Source organism: Temnothorax curvispinosus, unplaced genomic scaffold, assembly GCF_003070985.1.
Source record: "Temnothorax curvispinosus isolate PA1 unplaced genomic scaffold, ASM307098v1 QBEX01000418.1, whole genome shotgun sequence".
In the NCBI taxonomy this organism is placed as follows: Eukaryota; Metazoa; Arthropoda; class Insecta; order Hymenoptera; family Formicidae; genus Temnothorax; species Temnothorax curvispinosus.
This window is the reverse complement of record NW_020210198.1, coordinates 4,747-24,891: the sequence shown is the minus strand read 5'-3', so window position 1 is coordinate 24,891 and position 20,145 is coordinate 4,747. Positions and strand designations below refer to the sequence as shown.

The 20,145-nt window shown below is 35.5% G+C and overlaps 4 protein-coding genes across 4 annotated transcripts; 3 read left to right on the top strand and 1 right to left on the bottom strand.

The window, feature by feature from the left end:
• Nucleotides 1–2,293: 2,293 nt before the first annotated feature.
• Nucleotides 2,294–3,948, top strand: LOC112454145 (luciferin 4-monooxygenase-like). Its single transcript, XM_025015383.1, has 5 exons — nucleotides 2,294–2,320; nucleotides 2,470–2,601; nucleotides 2,743–2,950; nucleotides 3,047–3,549; nucleotides 3,928–3,948. Exons 1-5 carry the CDS (start codon nucleotides 2,294–2,296, stop codon nucleotides 3,946–3,948), a joined length of 891 nt encoding a protein of 296 aa, XP_024871151.1.
• Nucleotides 3,949–6,210: 2,262 nt separating this feature from the next.
• LOC112454135 lies at nucleotides 6,211–8,110 on the top strand. The gene is made up of 6 exons (XM_025015371.1): nucleotides 6,211–6,222; nucleotides 6,314–6,436; nucleotides 6,592–6,652; nucleotides 6,895–7,394; nucleotides 7,467–7,641; nucleotides 7,833–8,110. The coding sequence occupies exons 1-6, from the start codon at nucleotides 6,211–6,213 to the stop codon at nucleotides 8,108–8,110; spliced, it is 1,149 nt and encodes a 382-aa protein (XP_024871139.1).
• Nucleotides 8,111–8,182: 72 nt separating this feature from the next.
• LOC112454119 (4-coumarate--CoA ligase-like 5) lies at nucleotides 8,183–8,669 on the top strand. Its single transcript, XM_025015347.1, has 2 exons — nucleotides 8,183–8,431; nucleotides 8,514–8,669. Exons 1-2 carry the CDS (start codon nucleotides 8,183–8,185, stop codon nucleotides 8,667–8,669), a joined length of 405 nt encoding a protein of 134 aa, XP_024871115.1.
• Nucleotides 8,670–12,381: 3,712 nt separating this feature from the next.
• Nucleotides 12,382–14,175, bottom strand: LOC112454128. The gene is made up of 2 exons (XM_025015359.1): nucleotides 12,989–14,175; nucleotides 12,382–12,507 (listed from the first exon to the last, which is right to left on the bottom strand). Exon 1 carries the CDS (start codon nucleotides 13,965–13,967, stop codon nucleotides 13,011–13,013), a length of 957 nt encoding a protein of 318 aa, XP_024871127.1. The 5' UTR covers nucleotides 13,968–14,175; the 3' UTR covers nucleotides 12,382–12,507; nucleotides 12,989–13,010.
• Between the last annotated feature and the right edge of the window lie 5,970 nt (nucleotides 14,176–20,145).

Sequence of the window (20,145 nt, the reverse complement as noted above, 5' to 3'; positions counted from 1 at the left end):
CGCGTTTTGCTTGCGGGGAACATCGTAGCCTGCAGTGGCCGATAAAGCGATGAGTGGCGAAGCTATAGGTAATTGATGTATCGTCCTGACTCCGCGCGACCGTTCGACCCCCTTGTATTTCTGACGTCAGGCCAAACCACGACCATTAGTTACTTGGCGCTTTAGACACCTAGGCTCCCCATGATTCCTCCGACTTGTCGGTAGTAGGGTCAGGTAGCCGTGAGATTTTGGTGAACTTATGGTTGATTGCCGTAAATTGCAGCGCAGCTAACCAATATTGAGTGAATGCTCTTCTTCTGTGTATATAAGTTTATAGTTCAAGTCAGAATTTAGAAATTTAGTGAGCAGGTAAGTATAGAATAGATTGACTTTCGTTTAACAATCAAGCAGAACTTGCGCTTACTTTCATCTGGCTTTGATCTCATCAGGAAACAGATGTAACTTTTCGAAACAAATATTTTCACACTAACTACTGCGTATTCCAAAATAAAATCTTTCCTTAATTATGAGATTATAATTCAGAATTACAGATTTTTTTAATTGAACTTAAAAATATAATTATCTTTTAATTACCTATTAATAAGGAGTTAGCAATAAAACGATATATATTTTATATTTCACAAATCAATGAATTAAATTTTAGATATTATCAAAATTTATAGAAAGAAATTAAAGACTATTTATTTATTTCATATAAACAATATATTTGTAAAGAACAATCAATTTTGTTTACAAATTTATATTGAAATTCACCTAATAATGTCTAGTAAGGTGAAGATATATAGTGATAGTATCTATATATCGACAAATAAAGTGTTATTACACTTTCATCTATTTATCTATACAATTGGCACGGTGAAAGATTGATAAACCGATTTTCCTTTAATCTACATTACTTCCCGTAGCGTGCTGCAATTGAAAATCAATTTTCCAAGCACGATACATTAATTCTATAAACGCGTTCGAGGGTCAAGACGAATTGAACGCGTTTTGAACGTATTGTAAGCGGGAAAACGAGAGAAAGAATTCGATCATCGCTAGCTATTATGTTCCCGGCTATGGGATATCAGACGCGATAGCGCGGTATAATTCATTCCAATTTCGACGCCCGATTTGTCATCCGCTTGGAACACAATTCGTGCAGTATAGGTATTACGATGCAGTGTTACGGTGCCGCGACTGCTATCATAGAATTTTTAGATTCTACAGTACAAAACTTCTTCAAGACGATTCTCTAACAAATAATACTTTATAAAATATATCTTCAATAGATCATTTATTGCGCTATCCGTATTGTAATTTTAAAGATAAGATTGATAAGAAATAGTTTCCTAACTCCGAAATTCGAAAACTCCGAATAGGACTTTTTCAATCACTGACTTTTATCCAATTTTTATCGCCTTTTCTTACAAATTCTAAATTTTATCTTCGAAATTGAATTAATCTTTTCTTTTTTTCATTATTAGAGCACTTCGTATTTGGTTACGATTATTTTTACAAAGAACCGCCTTGTTTATTAAGCGAAGATTTGCCTTGAGCTCAGCCTCAGTTCGCGTTAGCAATTCATAGCAAACAAACCTTCGTCTTCGATGCGTTACTGTATTGTAATCCTATGCTATCTGAATAAAGCTTGAAAGTGTTTTACCATTTTCAACCCTTCAGAATATTACGCTGCGTTTCGCACGAAACGGCAGGCGGCGACGCGAAACGAGTCGTCGCTGACAATATAAATTTCCCCTATATTGAAAATCGACTGAGATCGACCCGGTTGTGTTAAGGCGATATGCTCGCTGAGTTTCGCGTATATATCGCGTATAAATCGTAATAATGTCGGAAGCAAGAAGATTTTTCTTGCAACATACAACATTGAAAAAGCAGGCATATAATCGAAATATAATTAATAGACACAAATAAACAAATTGAGTGCGTAATAGATACGATAAAGGCATAAGATACGAGAATAAGGGCTTAGAACAAAAACGAGAACATTGCAAAAAGCGATAATATCGAAGGCTAGAGGCTCCAGATCGGTGGTTTCAGTTGAATTTGATACGGCATCTCCGAGCAAAATATTGTCTTCTTGCTCAGCTATTTCTGAGGCAAATATTTTCACTAAACTCTTATAGCCGCGAGGTTACTTACACATTGTAATCATAAACAAATATTGTATCCGATAAAACTTAAAACTTAGTCACGTAGCATTTGTTGTGATATAAACAGCGCCGTTAACGTCTGCTCCCAAGAATATTATCAACGTTGTCGTTAGCGTCAAGAAACACACTCGCTTATCGATATGAAACCTGTGAAAAATGATTTGAAGGTAATAGATATGGTGTACATGTAAAAGATGTATAAAAATAATACATATAAAAAATATGGTAATAGATCCGGTAATAAGGGTACATTCCATCACACTTGCAAAAATATAGAGAAGCATCATCACTAACATTGCCGTATATCTTTTTATAGTGTCTCTGTTCTGTCGACAAGCCAATAGAAACAAGCCAAAATTTAATTGGTGACCAAGATCCGATTCCTGAGGAAAATATCGGAGACTCGATTTTGAATGCATTAAAATCTAACCCGAATTTCATCGGACAGGTATATCAGTTTCTAACGACAAAAATTACTTTGTGCTACGCGGACAAAAGACGAGGGAGCATTTATTAATAAACAAACGCGAAAATATATAAGGTACTACATATAATATGCAACATTAATTTAAAAAAATGCGATTCGCAGGTGAATGCGGAGACGAAGGAACAAATTACGTTCCAACAGATGAGAGAGAATAGCGTGAAGTGTGCATTATGGCTAAAAAAAGTAGGCGTAAAGAAAGGCGACGTAGTAACAATATGCACGCGCAATCCATCGGTCGTCTATATGCCGTTTCTAGCGAGCATATATATCGGCGCTATTGTTAATCCGTGGGAGGAGAAGTATTTCAGAGGTATATAGATTTACCATTTTCTGAAATTCAGCACAATTTGTTTTCACGCCAATGCCTACCCATTTAATCATCTCCTACTTATTCGAATGTTTTTAGACATGATACGAGTTATGTACTTTCTGGTGATAAATGAACCAGATGTGATCTTTGTCGATCGCGACAATTTTACTCAGCTTCTCTTATCCATAGTGATCTTAAAAAGTATTAAAAAGGTAATTAAAATCGTAACCATCGGTGGGATTAACATTTCAATAAGGTTAAACTCCCTGGAAACTATTCTAAACGACGACTTTGATAAGGCCGAGATCGACCAATTTTCCTGCGAGAAGAACCATATGATGGATACTGCGATTAGGACATTTTCTTCCGTTGCAAAAACTTATCCCGGTCAGGTGGACGTTCCTTACATAGCGTTTTCATCTCCGTCAAACAAGCAGACACCCGTTATGATTCCCGGTGCTATCGGTCTATGGTACGGATCTTTATGTTGGACTCACGGTCCGCTCTTGACCGTTCATGCTATACTTTCAAGTGTGACAGCGATAAAATCTGCGGTACTCAGCGAAGTTAATTTGTATAAGACGATAAAGAAGTATAAGGTAATATGCGGAAGTATCCGAATTGTTTTGAGAGAGTGAATAAAATATTTTGCATGTGTGCTTCTCAGGTAACGTGGGTGTTTCTTGAAAGCGACGTGTGGAATCTGTTGTTCCTGTTCCATCAAATCCGCGGCCAGAACTTACTTTCGAAATATGATGTATCTACCTTAAAGACAATACTATTCGATAATTGGACAATACACTATATTGTTCACGAAAAATTTATTTCATCGCTGCCAGACGTTTCTGTCATTCGAGTATACAGTGCGTAAATTATTATAATTACACTCATCGTAATCAATAATTAATGAAATTGCGAAGCAAAAATGTAAAATCGATGATTCTTGAATTTATGGGCTGTGTAATGGGCTATTTCAGGTAAACCAGAAATTGGCGTAATTGCCTATCAACGAGACATCGAGCTAACAGCCGGATCTGCAGGTTATGTAGCTAAAAATGTACAATTATCGTTTATTAACAAGGATATAGAACATTCGGCTCCAAACAAAAGATTTATACAAGATGCCGATGTCTATTGCAAAACTCCGTATATAACACGTTGTTGTAAGCACGGAACAGAACAACGTATGTGACACGAAATGTTGACTCGATAATCCGTAACAGTTTTTTTTATTGTTCTTATACACTTTGTAAGATAACTGAAATTCAGAAGTTTACACATGATTACGAACCATTAATGAAGAAATACTAACGATATTGCATCCTACAGCGTGGTGTTTTATCGGAGATAGGGGCTTTTATACTGAGGATGGCAACATCACCGTTACCACTGATACAGTCTTACAATTCATTGAATGTAAAGGGGGCCAACTCTATCCAAAAGTTATCGAAACCACGCTACAGCTCCATCCAGCTGTGTCCGAGGTCATTGCAACAGCTGTGCAACATCCTATTGATTTTCTGCATCTTGTGGCTTATGTTAAGACAAACCCCGGAGCAAAGGTTTATAGCTGGTTGTTTTTGTCAAGTATTTATAAAAGTTCAACGTTGAAAGATTTCACGTTATGTCTTAGGTGACGGTAACGAAGTTGCAGCAATTAGTGGAACGATTTAAACTTCACGAAGTGCGTTTTATTACGTACGATATGCCACGGCTACCTAATGGAAAAATAAATCGAGAGTACTTCCAATTGCTCAATAACTGATCATTATGATATTTCTATTGTAATCATACATATATATTCAAGTATGAATGATATTTCTATTGTAAATTTTAATCGATAGAAATACATACATATTCAAGTATGAATGAATATATAATACTATGATGCTAATAATGCCATCTATATATAAGATTAGATTGCAACTGAAGCATGCATAATACTCTAATATTGTATATACTTATATTTTGTTATTCATGTAACGAAAAAGAAGATACACTTTTTGCGGATATTATTAAAAATTTAAAAGTTACTGAGAATGTAAAGACTGGAATAAAAAAATGCGCTAAATGTTGGATAGGTGTGACGGATGACATATTGACTGAAAGCATCGCCAATGACATTGTTGCTCCCGGCAAATATGGAATTTTTACAAAATTGGTTAAAAGAATTGACAGTGATTTTTACAAACGTGTATTATTAGAATGTAAAAATTGTAAATGTAATAGTAATAAAAGACTACGTAAAGCAAATACAATTACATTATTATAATTAATTATATTAATGTAATACATAATAAAGTTACGATCTAAAATTTTTGTATAAAACACATTGCCTGAAATTCTTTCGATGCCAAATTACAATACTATAATTTCATGTCCGTGAACAAAAAAATCGTAAAGTGCGTTTTTCCCGATGCAGTTGGGAAAAATTGGTCTTTAATAAAAATATGACTAAATGGGACAATCAGTCAAAATATCTTCATACTGAAAAAAAGAAAGAAAAAATGTACACCTTCAATTAGCCATCGGATTTTTATAGCAATACGAAAAAAGACAATTTTCTCCGAAAATCGTAGTACTTGATAACAATGAAAATTTTGATTCCCTCGAATTGATTCTTAACGGTGACTTTGATGAGATCGAAATTGGCGAATTTTCCTGCGTAAAGAAGGATCCAACGGTGCCGATGTTTGCTACCATTTGCAACAACTTATCCTAATATTGAACAAGTGTTATAAATTCCTAATATCCTAATATTGACAAATTGTCGATAATAATTCGAGTCAGTAATTTTGAAGAACATAAAATCACCCATCTTTTACATCTATATTACTTAACATGTTATTATTTGATTAATAAATCGAGAAATAAAGAAAATATTTTTATTTTTCAGCAAAATAAACATTTCAAAGGTGCAAGTGGCAAGGTGTATTCAATTAATGGAATCAATCAAATCTGAAGAGTTTAGAAAATTAGCCGCGGCTATATTTCAAAGACGCGAAATATATAAATAAAACGCAAAACAGAAGAGAAAACATTGTCACGTAACATCAGCTAGAAGCAACTTGAAAGGACATCTCTAAACGGAACAAAATTGTTTTACTTATAGTTGTAACGCCATTTCGCGCGCACACGTAAATAAATATCACTAGAAATTAAAACTTGTGTTCGTTGCGATACATGAAGAGCTATTCGACACTTCTGTGATTTCAATAAAGTGTTCTCAGCATTATTAATTTAAACAATTTAATAGCGATATGGCGCCTAAGGTAATAGATATATATAAATATAATAGAACTCATTCTATTACATTAGTAAAAATATAAAAGCTTATTAGTGACATTATCGTGCTTCTTTTAGGATATACCTTCACCCGAGGAAAAAACTAATGTACTGTTCGGGGAAGAAGAAGTAGTTCATAATATAAATATTGGAAATATGATTTTGGACGCATTTAAATCTAAGCCGGATTTTATCGGTCAGGTAATAATAAAACTCTTTCCCCAATAATAAGATTTATATTATATCCAGAGAAAGCATTCGAATAAGAAAACATTAAACGAATATAGCATCTTATTAACAAAAATGTATTATAATGCCAACGTATTTAATACCAATGCGACTGATACGTCTTGTAGATAGATGCAGCGACGGGAGAGGAAACTACATTCAGGCAGATGCAAGAGAACAGCGTGAAGTGTGCATTGTGGTTACAAAAATTACGCTATAAAAATATCGTAATATCAATATGCACGTCATGTAATCAAATGCTCGCCTATATACCGTATCTAGCGTGTTTATATACCGGTATTACTATCAATCCGTGGGATGCAAACTATTTCGAGGGTACATCGATCTCTTTCTCTAAAATTCAGCGTAATTTACCTCTTCACATATATACCTACATATCTTTTATTTGCTCAATAATAAATATTTTTTAGATGACATACGACTTATGTATTTTCTGGCGGAATACGAACCGAAAATAATCTTTATCGATGGTAACAATTACAAGACGCTCATACGAGTTATCAGAAGCTTAGTTAATCAAGGAGGAATAACTCCTCCAAAAATTATAACTTTCGATAGGGTTGAAGGTGTTGATTCTCTCGAATCAATTCTGAACGCCGACGTTGACGGAGCCAAAATTGACATGTTTTCCTGCGACGAAACGGATCCTATGACTATTATGGCAGAAATGTTTTCTTCCAATGCAATAAGTTATCCTGGTAAAGCGAACGTTCGTTACTTCGCGTTGGCGTTTCCGTCGAACCAGGAGGTACCCGCAATGTCTCCCGGTGACGTTGGCCTATGGTATGGATCTCTAGTTTGGACCCACAGTCTGATATTGACCGTTCGTAGCATAATTTCGTACGTGACAGTGATAAAGTCCTCCAATTTCACCGCTGAAGACATGTACGAAACGATAGAGAAGTGCAAGGTACATAAGAACAATCAAATTTTTTTTGTTTCAAAAATTAATGAAGTACAACATATTTATTACGCATTTCAGGTGAAATGGGTGTTTCTTGAAAGCAAAATGGGCCGTCAATTATTTCAAACCGATGTTCGTATGTATGATGTCTCTTCCTTGAAGCAATTGATTTTCGGTGATTCCGCCATCGAGCAGAGTACTTACGAAAACCTCAACGAGTACTTTACAAACGTGTCTATCATTCAAGTATACAGTACGTATAATTTTAACCAACTGTCAATAATAGGAATGTATTGTGTGAAATTGATATTTATTGGATTTTTCAGGCATACCAGACTCGGGCATAATTGCTACTTATCAGCGGGACAATGATCGCGTCCGGCGGTTATTTGGCTAAAAATATTCAATTAATGATTCTTAATATACAAACAAAAAAACTTTTAGGCCCAAATGTACTAGGCGAGATTAATATACAAACGAAAAAACCTTTAGGCCCAAATGCACTAGGCGAGATTAATATACAAGCGAAAAAACCTTTAGGCCCAAATGCACTAGGCGAGATTTGGTATAAATATACGTGCAAGTGGTGCGACGCTGAAACATGCCAATCGTTATTTTGTTGTAATAACCGAGTGAACAAGAATAAGACTAAGAATAAGAATAAAACGAAGCAGTTCAATAGTGCTGCTAGTAGTGCTAGTCAGTATAATGATTTCTCTTAATTAACGTATTGTATGCTTGTAAAAGGCTTGCAAAAAAAACCAAGTATTAATTAAAAAATAAAATAATATTATATGTTTTCAGTTACATCTACGTGGCACTGTACCGGAGATTACGGCTACTACGAAAAGGACGGTAAACTCATCATCATCGATAATATAAACCGCCTTATTAAATATAAAGAATATCATATCTCACCTCTAAGAATTGAGAAAGTGTTACAATGGCATCCGGCTGTGGCGGAAGTCACTGTACTGCCTGTGCCAGATATTGATAATGGTCAACATCCTAGAGCTTTTATCGAGATAAAACATGGAGCGAAGGTTCGAACCTGATTGGTTTTTTTCTCGTAAAGAATTAAGTAAGAGTTTCTGTTTACGAAAAATTCACATTGTTGTATCTTAGGTGACAGCAGAGGACCTAAACCAACTTGTAGAAGAACATTTGCCCGACATCTATAAACTGCGCGGGGGAGTGTACGTCACAACACTCATGCCACATCTTCCCAATGGAAAAATCGATCGGATGCTGGTCCAGCGCCGGTCACTGTCCACTCTGTGATTTAACGTTAACAGTATTATATTTTTTTTTACAATCGATAGAAGTGTTTCAGTAACAATTTTATAAACAAAATGCCCAAAAATCATCGAGTGTCATGTTTCAATGACAGATTCTTTAGTCAATTAAAATGATCAAATGATTTTTAAATAATTTTAAAATTACCACTTCCTTATCAAAAGGAAATGATTTAGAGATTATGACTTGTTGCAATATTTCAATTTATTGCTACATATATAATTTTATAACTAAAACTGAAATTAAAAGTCTATTGAAACAAATTCCATTTAAAAATTCTAATGATTGTAATTTAGTAAAGAGTTATTCAGCTAAAGTTTCGCGAAAATTCAATGCTCTTTTTTGTCAAACATTTTTAAGTTGTTCGTAAATTTAGAAATAATTTGACATTTAAGGGAAGCTGAACATTGTTTGAAGAATCTCCATTAAAAGAAATATATATACAACGATTTTGGAATAAGGTCGAATTAAATAGTATCAGAAATCATGAAACTCTTCAATATCAAAAAGTATTTTTCTATGATATTTCACGATAAAGCGAATTGTTAGTGTGATTTATCGGTCTATAATATTTCGTGCTATAAATGTATGTAATATTAAATGACTTATAGTATTAAATGACTTTCTTATTTTGTATAAAAAATATATTAATAATGCAAGTTTTTAAATTGCATATGTAATTACGGAAATGCTTTGGACAATATTAGTAATTTGACAATAAAGATTGAAAATATAAGAAATGAAGAGAGAACTATTACGAACAGTACATGTTACAGTTTTCTTTCATTCGTTTCTATATTTAAAAATATTAAGATTGAATGATTTAGAACTTTCATCTTCAAAGTCTTTTTGTCTCAGATTCCCTTAATGGGTTAATATTGCCAAGTTGCAATATTAACTTTATAAGCCCGTCAATGAAAACAAACTCACAGTAACACACTGTTTTTATAAATGACTCAATTTGAGTCATTTTTAACCATTTTTCCTATCTATGTCGTCACTGCTCCTACTCAATGTGTCATTAATTTAACTAAACCAATGGAGGTAAAATAATGCTGTTTTGCGTTAAAATAAATTTAGACACGCATGATAATTAAAAATAACAAAATGTTATTTAACTAAAGATATTGGTTTAAATTTCATCCTTTCAGTATTTAATAGTGAATATATAGGCGCGTCGGTAAAAATTTTTGCGATATTATTTTAATCATTATATCATTCGTAAAAAATAATTAGGAATGGGAGAATCACAGTGAAAATATGTCAGCGTCAACGAATTTTTTTTCACCTCGAGAATGGCAGATATCCGAGCAATGTCACTATACGGTGAGACTATTAATCAGCAATCTATCGTCAATCCTAACGTCTCGCATTCACGCGAACTAAACGCAAATAAAAGATGAAAGACACCAATGAGACAAACGCGCGCGCGCGCCCGCGCGATAGTAATCACTTCCAATAAATTGCATTCCATGACATGTACGTGCAAAAAACGTCATAAAAACATCATCAATCTACGCTACGATTTAAGCGAATTCTTACGAAGTTTTCAAACACCCCCAGATATTAAAATTTTAAAAAATATAAGTAAAAAAAGAACAGTTTTTTCGTGTTAGAAGTATAATTCTTTTTTATCTTAACTTTCCATGTGTGGAAGTTCGCGATGTTTTTTGTTATTATATTATTTTATATCCTCCTGTGTATACATATATTACCTCGATTATCATTAAACATTTTACATACACGAAGTGTGATTTATGCGACCTACACGGGCACGTCGATATTGAAATAAGTCAGCAGATAGGATTTGACGTTCTCTTATACCGGATGTACGCTTTACATCGATTCTGGTGGAAATTTCGATCGCCCCCGGCAGTAGGAAAGTTAAATGCGATCTCAAAGTGACGGTTGGTAATGGAGGCGGATTACAATTTTCTTGTGCCTCGAGATTTCATTGAATATGAAACTCGCCCTCCGGCCATTCGAACGATAGCCCTCCCGCATGAGATTCGGCTATGTAAAATAGGGGTCATATACGGGGTGTTCTGCTCCACTCCCTACATATATAACAAAAAGGTCTCCCTATAAGAGTAACTCAGGTCTATTTATCTTCCAAGTAATTTCGCTTGTCTAATGAGGGAAAAAATAACTTCTTGGAATTTTATTAAAATTTTACACATGTATCTTAAAATAAATATAAATTCTAGTATACTAGAAATTTTTGCATATATATAATTCAGAAACAAATATAAATTTCTAATCAAGTATCTACATACTTGTATGGTATCTACATACAAAATTGTTAAAGTTAGTTAAACAATCGTGTATTGAATAAATTTCAAAGTAGGTTAAAAATTACATATGATATTAAAAAATATATTTATCTGAAATTATCTGAAAGATAAGCTTTTATTTCCTCTTTGCGTTCTTAAGTTTCTCAAAGATTTTGTTTTATAGAGTCTTATATATTTTAAAAGACTGTTCCAAACGCGATACTTTGTACTCACTGTGCACAAGTTACTATAAAAGTTTGAAATGCGTCTTGTTAAAGAATTGATTCCACATCGATCATCCAGGATCAATAAAGCCAGTAGCGACTTCGCGACACCTCGTATATAAACAACATGTATTTCACAAGCCGGCGATAACAGTCGCGTCCCTTAGAAGTCGGCCGGGGTCGCGAACTCGATCGACACGAACTTTCGCTATAATGCGACTTGTAAAACGCATGAGAGAAGGCGGTGTCGTTTAAAGTTTAAACGCGCCATCGCAAGTTCTCGCGAGCGGATTCAGCGAGCTCGCCATTATCCGCCAAGTTCCGGCTTGGTCTGATGTCCTCGCGCGGATTTACACCCCGTGTGCAATTCGCGTTGGCGTGCATCTAAAAACAACAGTCCGGCTCTGCGTCGGTTCTAGGCTGGCTTGATACAAGAGAGAAGACGCGTGTATATGCGATGGCGACGGTCGCAAAGCCGGACGAGAGCTTTGTGGTGTTAACGCGCGAGTTTCGCGCGAAAACGAAGCGAACTTTCGCGACTGGCCCGACCGGTCATAAATATTCCCGGACAAGATTGAAGCGATAAATTCGCAAACTTTCTCGATCGCCGGTGTTTTAATGGCCGCGACGAGTCTTTGGTGATGCCCGCCGCCGAATTGCATGCGGGATCACTGATCAAAAAGTTGCGATAAAAGTGCGACGATTCTGCGTAGTTATGACGATCTTCAATCCTGTATATCTTAATTTCTGTAATAAGTTGAGCGAATTTGTTCATCAAGTTCTGGTAAAAAATACGGGTAACGAATTGAACATATTTAATAAATTCAAATTTTTATTTGTTGTCGTTTTTCAATTTTATCAGCAATAAAACTAGCAATTGATGAAATTTGAAAACTATTTTACTACTTTAAAATTTTAATTAATTAGATGAAATAAGATTATTATATATAAATTTTGGAATTGATTAATTATAGTATAATAACTATATACTAATTGTAAGTATATAAGTATAACTATATATTCATATGCAATTTTAAATATTAGCGAGAATAGATTGTGACGTAATGGCAAGGACAGATGTTATAAACGTTCTCGATAATATCAGGATTTCAAAGAAGTATACACGACTCAGATCAGTACAGTGAGAGAATATAATCTTTATTATACTTTCGAGAGATAAATTAATCGTACCGATAGCTTTTGTGGTCTCTGCGCTACTACTGTCGCCAGGCGGGCGCTCCCCACTTTCTAGCTCGCACCTATCTTTTGTTTACACAAGCGATACCCCGGGTGCATTCCTTCTATTTTTCCAGGACATCCTCCCCCCTTTATTAGAAAAAAGTACACAAAATATTACGAAATGCTTAATATAAAGTTACATCTTTTGATAAATCTTAAACGCTATCTCAAGACTAATAAGTAAAATATCAAAATTAAACGCAAAACAAACAAGAAATATCAAATACATTCTTCTTACAACTAATCCTTAAACTAATACTTAAAACGATCGAACGTTCTCTTAGCGAAAAATACCCGGGGACATTAAATAAAATGTGTCGTTTCGGACACCAATCGCATTTTAATTTAACTTTATATCTCTGTGAAGCGTGTCCGCGTTTTAGGCAATTAAAACAACAGCTTTCCCTTTTAACAATTTCCTTTCTTTCGTCTAACGTTAATTTACGCGCGGAGTCACAGCTTTGACTATCGTAACTCGACTTACAAAAAATACACTTCGGCTTCTTTTGATCCTTCGCTGTAAAAAGAACGCTCGCGCTAGCCGCTTCTTTCGACGACTCCGTTTTACCTTTCGGCTTCTTCGTCTTCTCTTAGTCCGTCGATGACCTGAAGCCTGTTAACGCCATGTTGATGCGCTCCTCGTTTTCCACCTCTATCTGCAGGAATTTAAGAAGTTTTTCGAGTCGATCGGTAGTTTCACGCTGTCCGTTGCCTCCTATCGCTTCCCGTTGTCCGCTGCGTTGCCACGCTCGAAGGACCTCTTCCGGGAGAGACGACTCGACGAGAGGATAGAGCATGTCGGCACATTTATCCATCGTCACGCCCAACGTTTCCAACGCACGAATACAGCATTCGACTTTATCATAAATGCTTGCGAGAGACGATTTCTTGTTTCCCCTCAAGGCGTTCTGCAACACGAGACCGAGAAGTTCGCGCACGTAGAATTCTACAATAATATAGTCTCGTCCGAATCGATTCTTCAAGCTCATGAACGCCTTCTCGTAGTTTTCTCCTGTAGGCGGGAAACTTTTCACGAGCTCGTTTGCGCGCGAAACCAGAGCTTGCTGCAGATATTGCATCTTGTCTTCATTGCTGATCGAAGCATCGTCATTTATCTCCTTAAATTGACTCCAAAAGGGAAGCCAGTCCTTAATATTACCGCTGAATTTTGGCAATTCCAATTTCGGAAACTTTGATGTCTTCGTAGCGCTCGTTGAAACCGTTCTCGACGCGTTTTCCGGCATCGATGTCGTCATTTTTGCTATCTTCATCTTCGCCGTTAAATACTGTGTCTTATACACGTCGTCCAGTTCCAGATGAGATCTATAGATATTATCATACGTTTGATATTCACATAGTTTTGATTGGAAAAAAAGCCATTGATTATATGCGGAATGTACTGTATCTAATTCCGTCATCTTTATTTCCAAGAACTGGAATGCCGCTATCTTCTCTTCTCTCGGACAGTCGCTTTCCAAATTTTTTGTGAAAGCGTTAAATGCCCTTGTAAAGGCAATACGGGCAACGTGTATCTGCTTCTCAACCATCGTGACTGCACTCACTCGGACAATCGTCGAAACAACAAAATTATATTTCCGAATCTACTGAAATTACGTCCTGTCACAGTCGCCAGTTGTTATGAACGTTCTCGGTAATATCAGGATCTCAAAGAAGGATACACGACTCGGGTCAGTACAGTGAGAGAATATAATCTTTATTATACTTTCGAGAGACAAATTAATCGTACCGATAGCTTTCGCGGTCTCTGCGTTACTACTGTCGCCGGGCGGACGCTCCCCACTCTCTAGCTCGCACCTATCTTTTGTTTACACAAGCGATGCCCCGGGTGCATTCCCTCTATTTTTCCAGGAAAACTGAAGACTTGAATTTATTTATCTCCTGGATAGGGTACTGATTCGCGAATATAGTATAGTGTAAAAAATTCTGTTAAAATTACTCAGTATTTTATTTCCAGTGGGTCGATAATCTATCATGCACGAAATTATAATATGGATCGCTCCTCAGTATGAAGTATGTATAATTGATATATTTAACATTATTTTTTAAATTTTATTTCTAATTTTAACATTTAATCTATTTTCAAAGACTGTTTCATTTTTCACAAATTAAAATAAAAGGATATGTTAACTTTTGGAAAGAAAGAAACAGATCTGTTTTAATAGACGACAACGCCGCAAGTTCAACGATGAATTATGGCAGGACAGTTCGGATGCATTTGGCCTACGGGGATTATTTGGTTCTGACGAATCAAATCAGAATTAAAAAGAACTAAAAATTAAAAATTAAATTTTCTTTTGTAAACATTTTAAAACAAAAATTTCTTAATGTACTTCTCCTTTATCTTTTCTGCTTCCTTTTCCTATAAGTAAAATAGTAATAAAAAATAAATAAAAAAATCATTTATCAAAAATTATTAATAAAATAAATACCACAATAAAAGGAAAGAGAATGCATATGAGAAGAGAATCAAAGTTAGAGAAACTTTTTCTGCTGATAAAGTATTTCGATAAAATAATTGTGATAAAATGTAAATATGTATTGTCCAAGTTTATTCTTCGATATGCTAATAAACAGATAAAATGCATTGCGAGCACCGATCATCGTCGGTACCAAAAAGATCTCAATGTTCTCCTTCGTGGATAACAGATTTTTACAAGTTAAAACACGAGAAGGCTCTTTCGAAGTAAGATTTCAAAGTGCTGAAGAGACTACCGGATATCTGAGTGTAAAAGTGGCTTCGATAGTCAATTCTCAAAAGTCTTCGTAGGGCGAGGCGAGCGGAGTCTCGACTAGATTGTCGAGAAGGCGCGCAACTTTCACGCTTATCGACAACGAGGCGCAGTTCCGATACGTGCTCTAATCGCGAGCTTTGATATAGGACGAATCGATAGCTGCACGCTGGTAGCGATTGCTCACAAGGGATTCAACAAGAAAGAATCTTCTTCCGATTGGTAACTTGCACTCTCTCGCCGCTTTTACGACCGAAAGATTAAATAACAAACAGGAAGCAGGTTTTTAATGTTTTTTTAATCTTTTTGAGTCAAAGACGAAAATATTTATGAAAGAGAATGTGCATATTTTTTTATGCTACTCATTTATAAAAAATACGGTACAATACAAAGTATAAGATAATTTAAAATAAAATGGATGTTTAAAAATCAAAATTAAAAAATTAAAACTATTCTGACATTAATGTTTATGTATAATGTGTATCTCTCCTAATATAGAAATAATTAATTTTTTCTAAAAAAATTAAGTTTGTTAATTAAGAAGAAATCCTAAGTATTATCTAGACATTTAGTGACACCCTGTGCATACGGTTGCGATAATCCGCAAATCCGGCGGAAATTCATTATTACATCGTAATGATAAGCAGGCGAGAGGACATCTGGGAATATCGTGGCATCGATTTCCATTCGATTAATAATGAATGAAAGTGCAAAAGCCGAAGCGAAAGGGGTTTCGGCCGTGATAATGATAAGGACACAATAGAGTGCAATCGGTGCAACTGGGCACAAGCGAGCTAATTTCGAGCGGTTGGCCGATAGCCCTCGGAAATGCCGATCCAATTAAGCCGGCGCATCGCGTTCATTCATCGCCAATTTCCGCGAGTTAGACTACAGACCGCGATATAATAGCTTGCGTTTTGCGATTATTTCGACGCGTATATCAAATACAAAGTATTCGCAGAGAAAGTGCGAGATATATGTATATTTGCAACCAAGTTTGCAACGCTTGGCAATATCTGAGATTTTGTTCTGTAAGAAAACTATACACACACACAATAAAAGGTCAAAATTAAAAAATTACCCATTAAAGTATAAATTTAAAAAAATTGCAATTTGTTCAAAACAAAGATACAATACACTGTTAAATTAAAAATAAAATAGGTGTAATATGTATAGCAATTTTAATAAAACAGTAACTAACAAAACAAATAATTAAAAATAAATTTGTAAAATTTTCTTCTTTAATTATTCTTAAGCGCGAGTTTTGATTTATTTGAAATTCTCTTGAGAATATTACATATTACCCTTATATTAGTATCTTTATTAACAAAATTTAAAATCAATTTTATCACATAAGATATTTAATACCGACAGTGAAATAATGTCGCCCTATTAAATTTTTGTTTGTAAAAATCCTTCCATTTCAAAATTTATCTGGGACTTTTCGAGCAAGTAGTCGCAGCTTTCAAACACCCGGTACAATGTAACGGTGCTGCACTTCGCGAGCGCGTTCAGCATTAATAATTCTTATCTTTTCATCCGATACCGTCCGAGAGAGAAGCTCGCCTCTCGAGCTGCAAGAACGGCGACGCTCGAGAATATTTCGCAGTCTTTCCTCTCGACAATCCCCCATCTCCCTATCTCGATCTTCAGCTCCTTTTCCTCGAAATGTATTCGAGGATGCAGCGTGACTTCCGGTGGGCGAGCGGAAGTTGCAGAGAAAACAGAGCGGAATATTTAAGGTAATGCGCTACAAAGAGAGAGAAGAGAGACGAAAGAGAGAGAGAGAGAGAGAGAGAGAGAGAGAGAGAAAGAGGGGCGCGTGAACCGAATTTCTTCACGAAACGCGAGGGTGAGAAGAGACAATGCAAGACAGGGAAGGAGGAAAGGAAGAGAAGGGTCATTGGTCGATGGCAAAGGCAAAGACAGAAGGTAGCCAAAGAAAAGCCGGTCTTATTTTCCGTTCCTCAGATGGTCTCTTTTTCTTCCGGCGAAATAAGATTGACCCACACCTCGTTAGAGAATCATTAACAACGCTTGCATTGCCACTTCCGACAGACGGAATTCCCCATTTCCTTCGCGGTTCTTTCTTCACCTACCGTTCTTTCCGCCACGATCAATATAAATTCCCAGATCTTTATCTCTATAAAAGGATATATAGTAAGTGCTATAACAAAGGTAATAAATTTTAAATCGTCTCTCAAATTTTAAGATTTTCTCGCTTGTCAAATTAAAGAAAACGAAAGTAATAACATTACTATCCTCTTTGTAAGTACATAAACGGCTTTTTCTAGTAAAAAGTTTATCTGACAAATTAAAATTTGTTTTTATAATTTTTGTTAATAATTAAAGACAAATTCATAAATTCTTTGCCAATGGTATTGTATTTTTCCGGAGCTGTAATTATTTTTTCTTCTATTTGTTATTAGATATCTTCGTATACATTTGGCAGAACATCTATCTTCGCGCTTATATTTTTCTCGATATCATATTTTCTAAGGTTCTCAATTTTCTTTGCTTTTACATTATTGAACAGTTTCGCGTTTATTGTGAAGTTCTCTTGTACCTCCGTCGCATTTTGGCACGGAACATGATCTAGACAAATGCATCACCGGGGTTCTTGTTACGGTGACTTGTCCGTTTAACCGCTACGATACGATATATCGCTATGACAGCGATATGTTTGCGTCTGCGTCTCCGAAGAGGACTTCGAACGCGCACTCGCCTAATTACGGTCTAGACGAATCCCTCATTGTACCTGGCATCTCTCTTGGCGTTCTCTCGATGATTAGCGCGCTCGCGACGACGACGACGAAGAGATATGTACATGGCGCGTCACGTAATTCTAGCTGCGAACGCAGCCGGCAAGCTTATTGCTCCGGGACGCTGAGCTCGAACAAAATATCGCCGCGAAGCACCTTCGAGATAATCCTGACTTTCGATCATGTTTAACGCGAATCGCATTTTTGTTGTTTCATATATATGCGGGAGTTAATGTTCTGTACTGTTTTAATTTTTCGGACTAAAATATTCGGATAAAAAACCTTGTTATGTATTATTGTATATTATTATAATATATAACAAATATTGCACGATTTTCAGTATTTTTGCTTGAAAGTATAATACAAATTAATTAAATTGTAATATATAATGATTATTAAAAAAATTGACATTGCAGGAATTCGAATTCTCGTCGACCACGAATGACAAATCATAACATCGTACATTTTCAGTTTTCTCAGCCATAACACTTCTTCTTGCCGTGACAAAGTTCTAATATTTATCTTATAGCTGGCCGACACACGCACGCATGCACGCACGTACATTTGCGTGCACACACGTAGAAAGTGTCGAGGGACGAGGAGTGATTGTGAGTAAGAAGAGAGTGTATGCGCGAAAACAAAACGGCAGTAATATGATCATTTGATTATCAATGGTTATTAGTTGAGACGCTATACTCGCTACGCTACGACATAGTACCAGCAACGGAGCGAGAAATATTAAGGCCTGTTCTTTTTAGCTGAACTTGTTGCACGGTTTATCTTTCCTCTTCTTCTTTTCACGTTAGAGAGAAAGAGAAAAGATAAACCGTGCAAGAAATTCAGCTAAAAAGAACAGACCATATGACACAATAGTATAGTTGTAACGCGTAAAAACGTGTTATATTTAAAAAATTAAATATTATGTGTTACGCGTGTGTGACAAAACAATGGAAGATCAAAGAAGGCTACATGGTCGATCTAGATTTAATATAATTTAACATTTCATAATTTTAAAAATGTTAAAGAAATATATACTAATAATAATTGGCTAATGGCGAGAATTGAGTAACAGGTTAAATAATAGGTAATGATAAACTATGCTGTATAAAATTACTTCTTTCATGAAGTTCAAAACTTGGAAAGCATATTTTGTTGAAAGTAAGGAAAATATTCATATCAGATTCTGCAGAAATAAATATCTTATAAATATTACATAGATAAAATTTATAATAAAAATTTCTTCTTTATTATAGAATATATGCAAGTTCTTCGTGAAATGGATGATATAGAAAAATAAAAAATAATACAATAAAAAAGTATTCAAGATTAAGAAATGGTTCAACGTCGTGAGAATAAGCCGATATCACAAGCGACTGATACAAGCTTCCTGCAACATCAGCTAGTATCTCAGCAAACGTTTTTCCTTTCAATTTTCTTTCATCGCACGCCAAAGTTTGTTTACTTTAGTTATTGGTCGTCCCTCATGCATTTAACGAGCAGAACGATTCTTAGGCGGAACCACTGTCGTTTAGCGTAACGCTCGTGTAACGAGGGGTATTTTTCCAGAATTTTTTGTTGGTGGAAAACTTAGCGGGGGGGGGGGGGGGGGGAAAAGGAGTAAGTCTTATCAGCTGTGTGTGCGCCGGACAGCGCTACAATGCCGGTACTGGATCGCCGTCTTTCGGTTCAAGCTTCTGAAAGGTTTCCGAGTATCAGCCGCCGCATTGTGGCAGAATCCTCTCGCTCTTTCTCTTTTGGGGAATTACTCGGGACCTTTTACTTCTCGGTTACTCTCGGTATAGCTCCGGCTTGCGTCTCTAGATTTTCCACTTCGACTTTTGGAACGAAAGCGGGAGCCTCCTTGGCGAGATACGAAGGGTAATTGGCGAGAAATTTAGAGGTGAAGTTGATAAGGATGGACGACGGTATAATTCTTACTATTGTTATGGATAAGTTAAAGATTATTTTGACCTGAAAAAAGTATAATTTTTATGCGGCGATTATAATATTTTTTTCTTTAAAAATACAGCTGCGTATAAATTAATTGTAAGAAATTATGTATAATTAAATTACTCCAAAAGTACTGATTTTTCTAACTTATCTGTTTCTACCTCATGTAATATTATATAATATGTATAAATGATACAAATGCATTTAGAAATACATAAAATATAAAATTTTAATTGCATGTTTTTAATTCAACAAACTCGACG

What these genes read in the sequence shown, in the direction of transcription:
- LOC112454135 (XM_025015371.1), top strand. An exon ending in AGCCGGATTTTATCGGTCAG is followed by an intron (nt 6,437 to 6,591) that starts GTAATAATAAAA and finishes TACGTCTTGTAG; the next exon opens with ATAGATGCAGCGACGGGAGA. An exon ending in GCAAGAGAACAGCGTGAAGT is followed by an intron (nt 6,653 to 6,894) that starts GTGCATTGTGGT and finishes AATATTTTTTAG; the next exon opens with ATGACATACGACTTATGTAT.
- LOC112454145 (XM_025015383.1), top strand. Translation starts at nt 2,294, where the DNA reads ATGAAACCTGTGAAAAATGATTTGAAG. An exon ending in ACCCGAATTTCATCGGACAG is followed by an intron (nt 2,602 to 2,742) that starts GTATATCAGTTT and finishes TGCGATTCGCAG; the next exon opens with GTGAATGCGGAGACGAAGGA. An exon ending in GGAGGAGAAGTATTTCAGAG is followed by an intron (nt 2,951 to 3,046) that starts GTATATAGATTT and finishes GAATGTTTTTAG; the next exon opens with ACATGATACGAGTTATGTAC.
- LOC112454119 (XM_025015347.1), top strand. Translation starts at nt 8,183, where the DNA reads ATGTTTTCAGTTACATCTACGTGGCACTGTACCGGAGATTACGGCTAC. An exon ending in AGATAAAACATGGAGCGAAG is followed by an intron (nt 8,432 to 8,513) that starts GTTCGAACCTGA and finishes GTTGTATCTTAG; the next exon opens with GTGACAGCAGAGGACCTAAA.
- LOC112454128 (XM_025015359.1), bottom strand. Translation starts at nt 13,967, where the DNA reads ATGGTTGAGAAGCAGATACACGTTGCCCGTATTGCCTTTACAAGGGCA.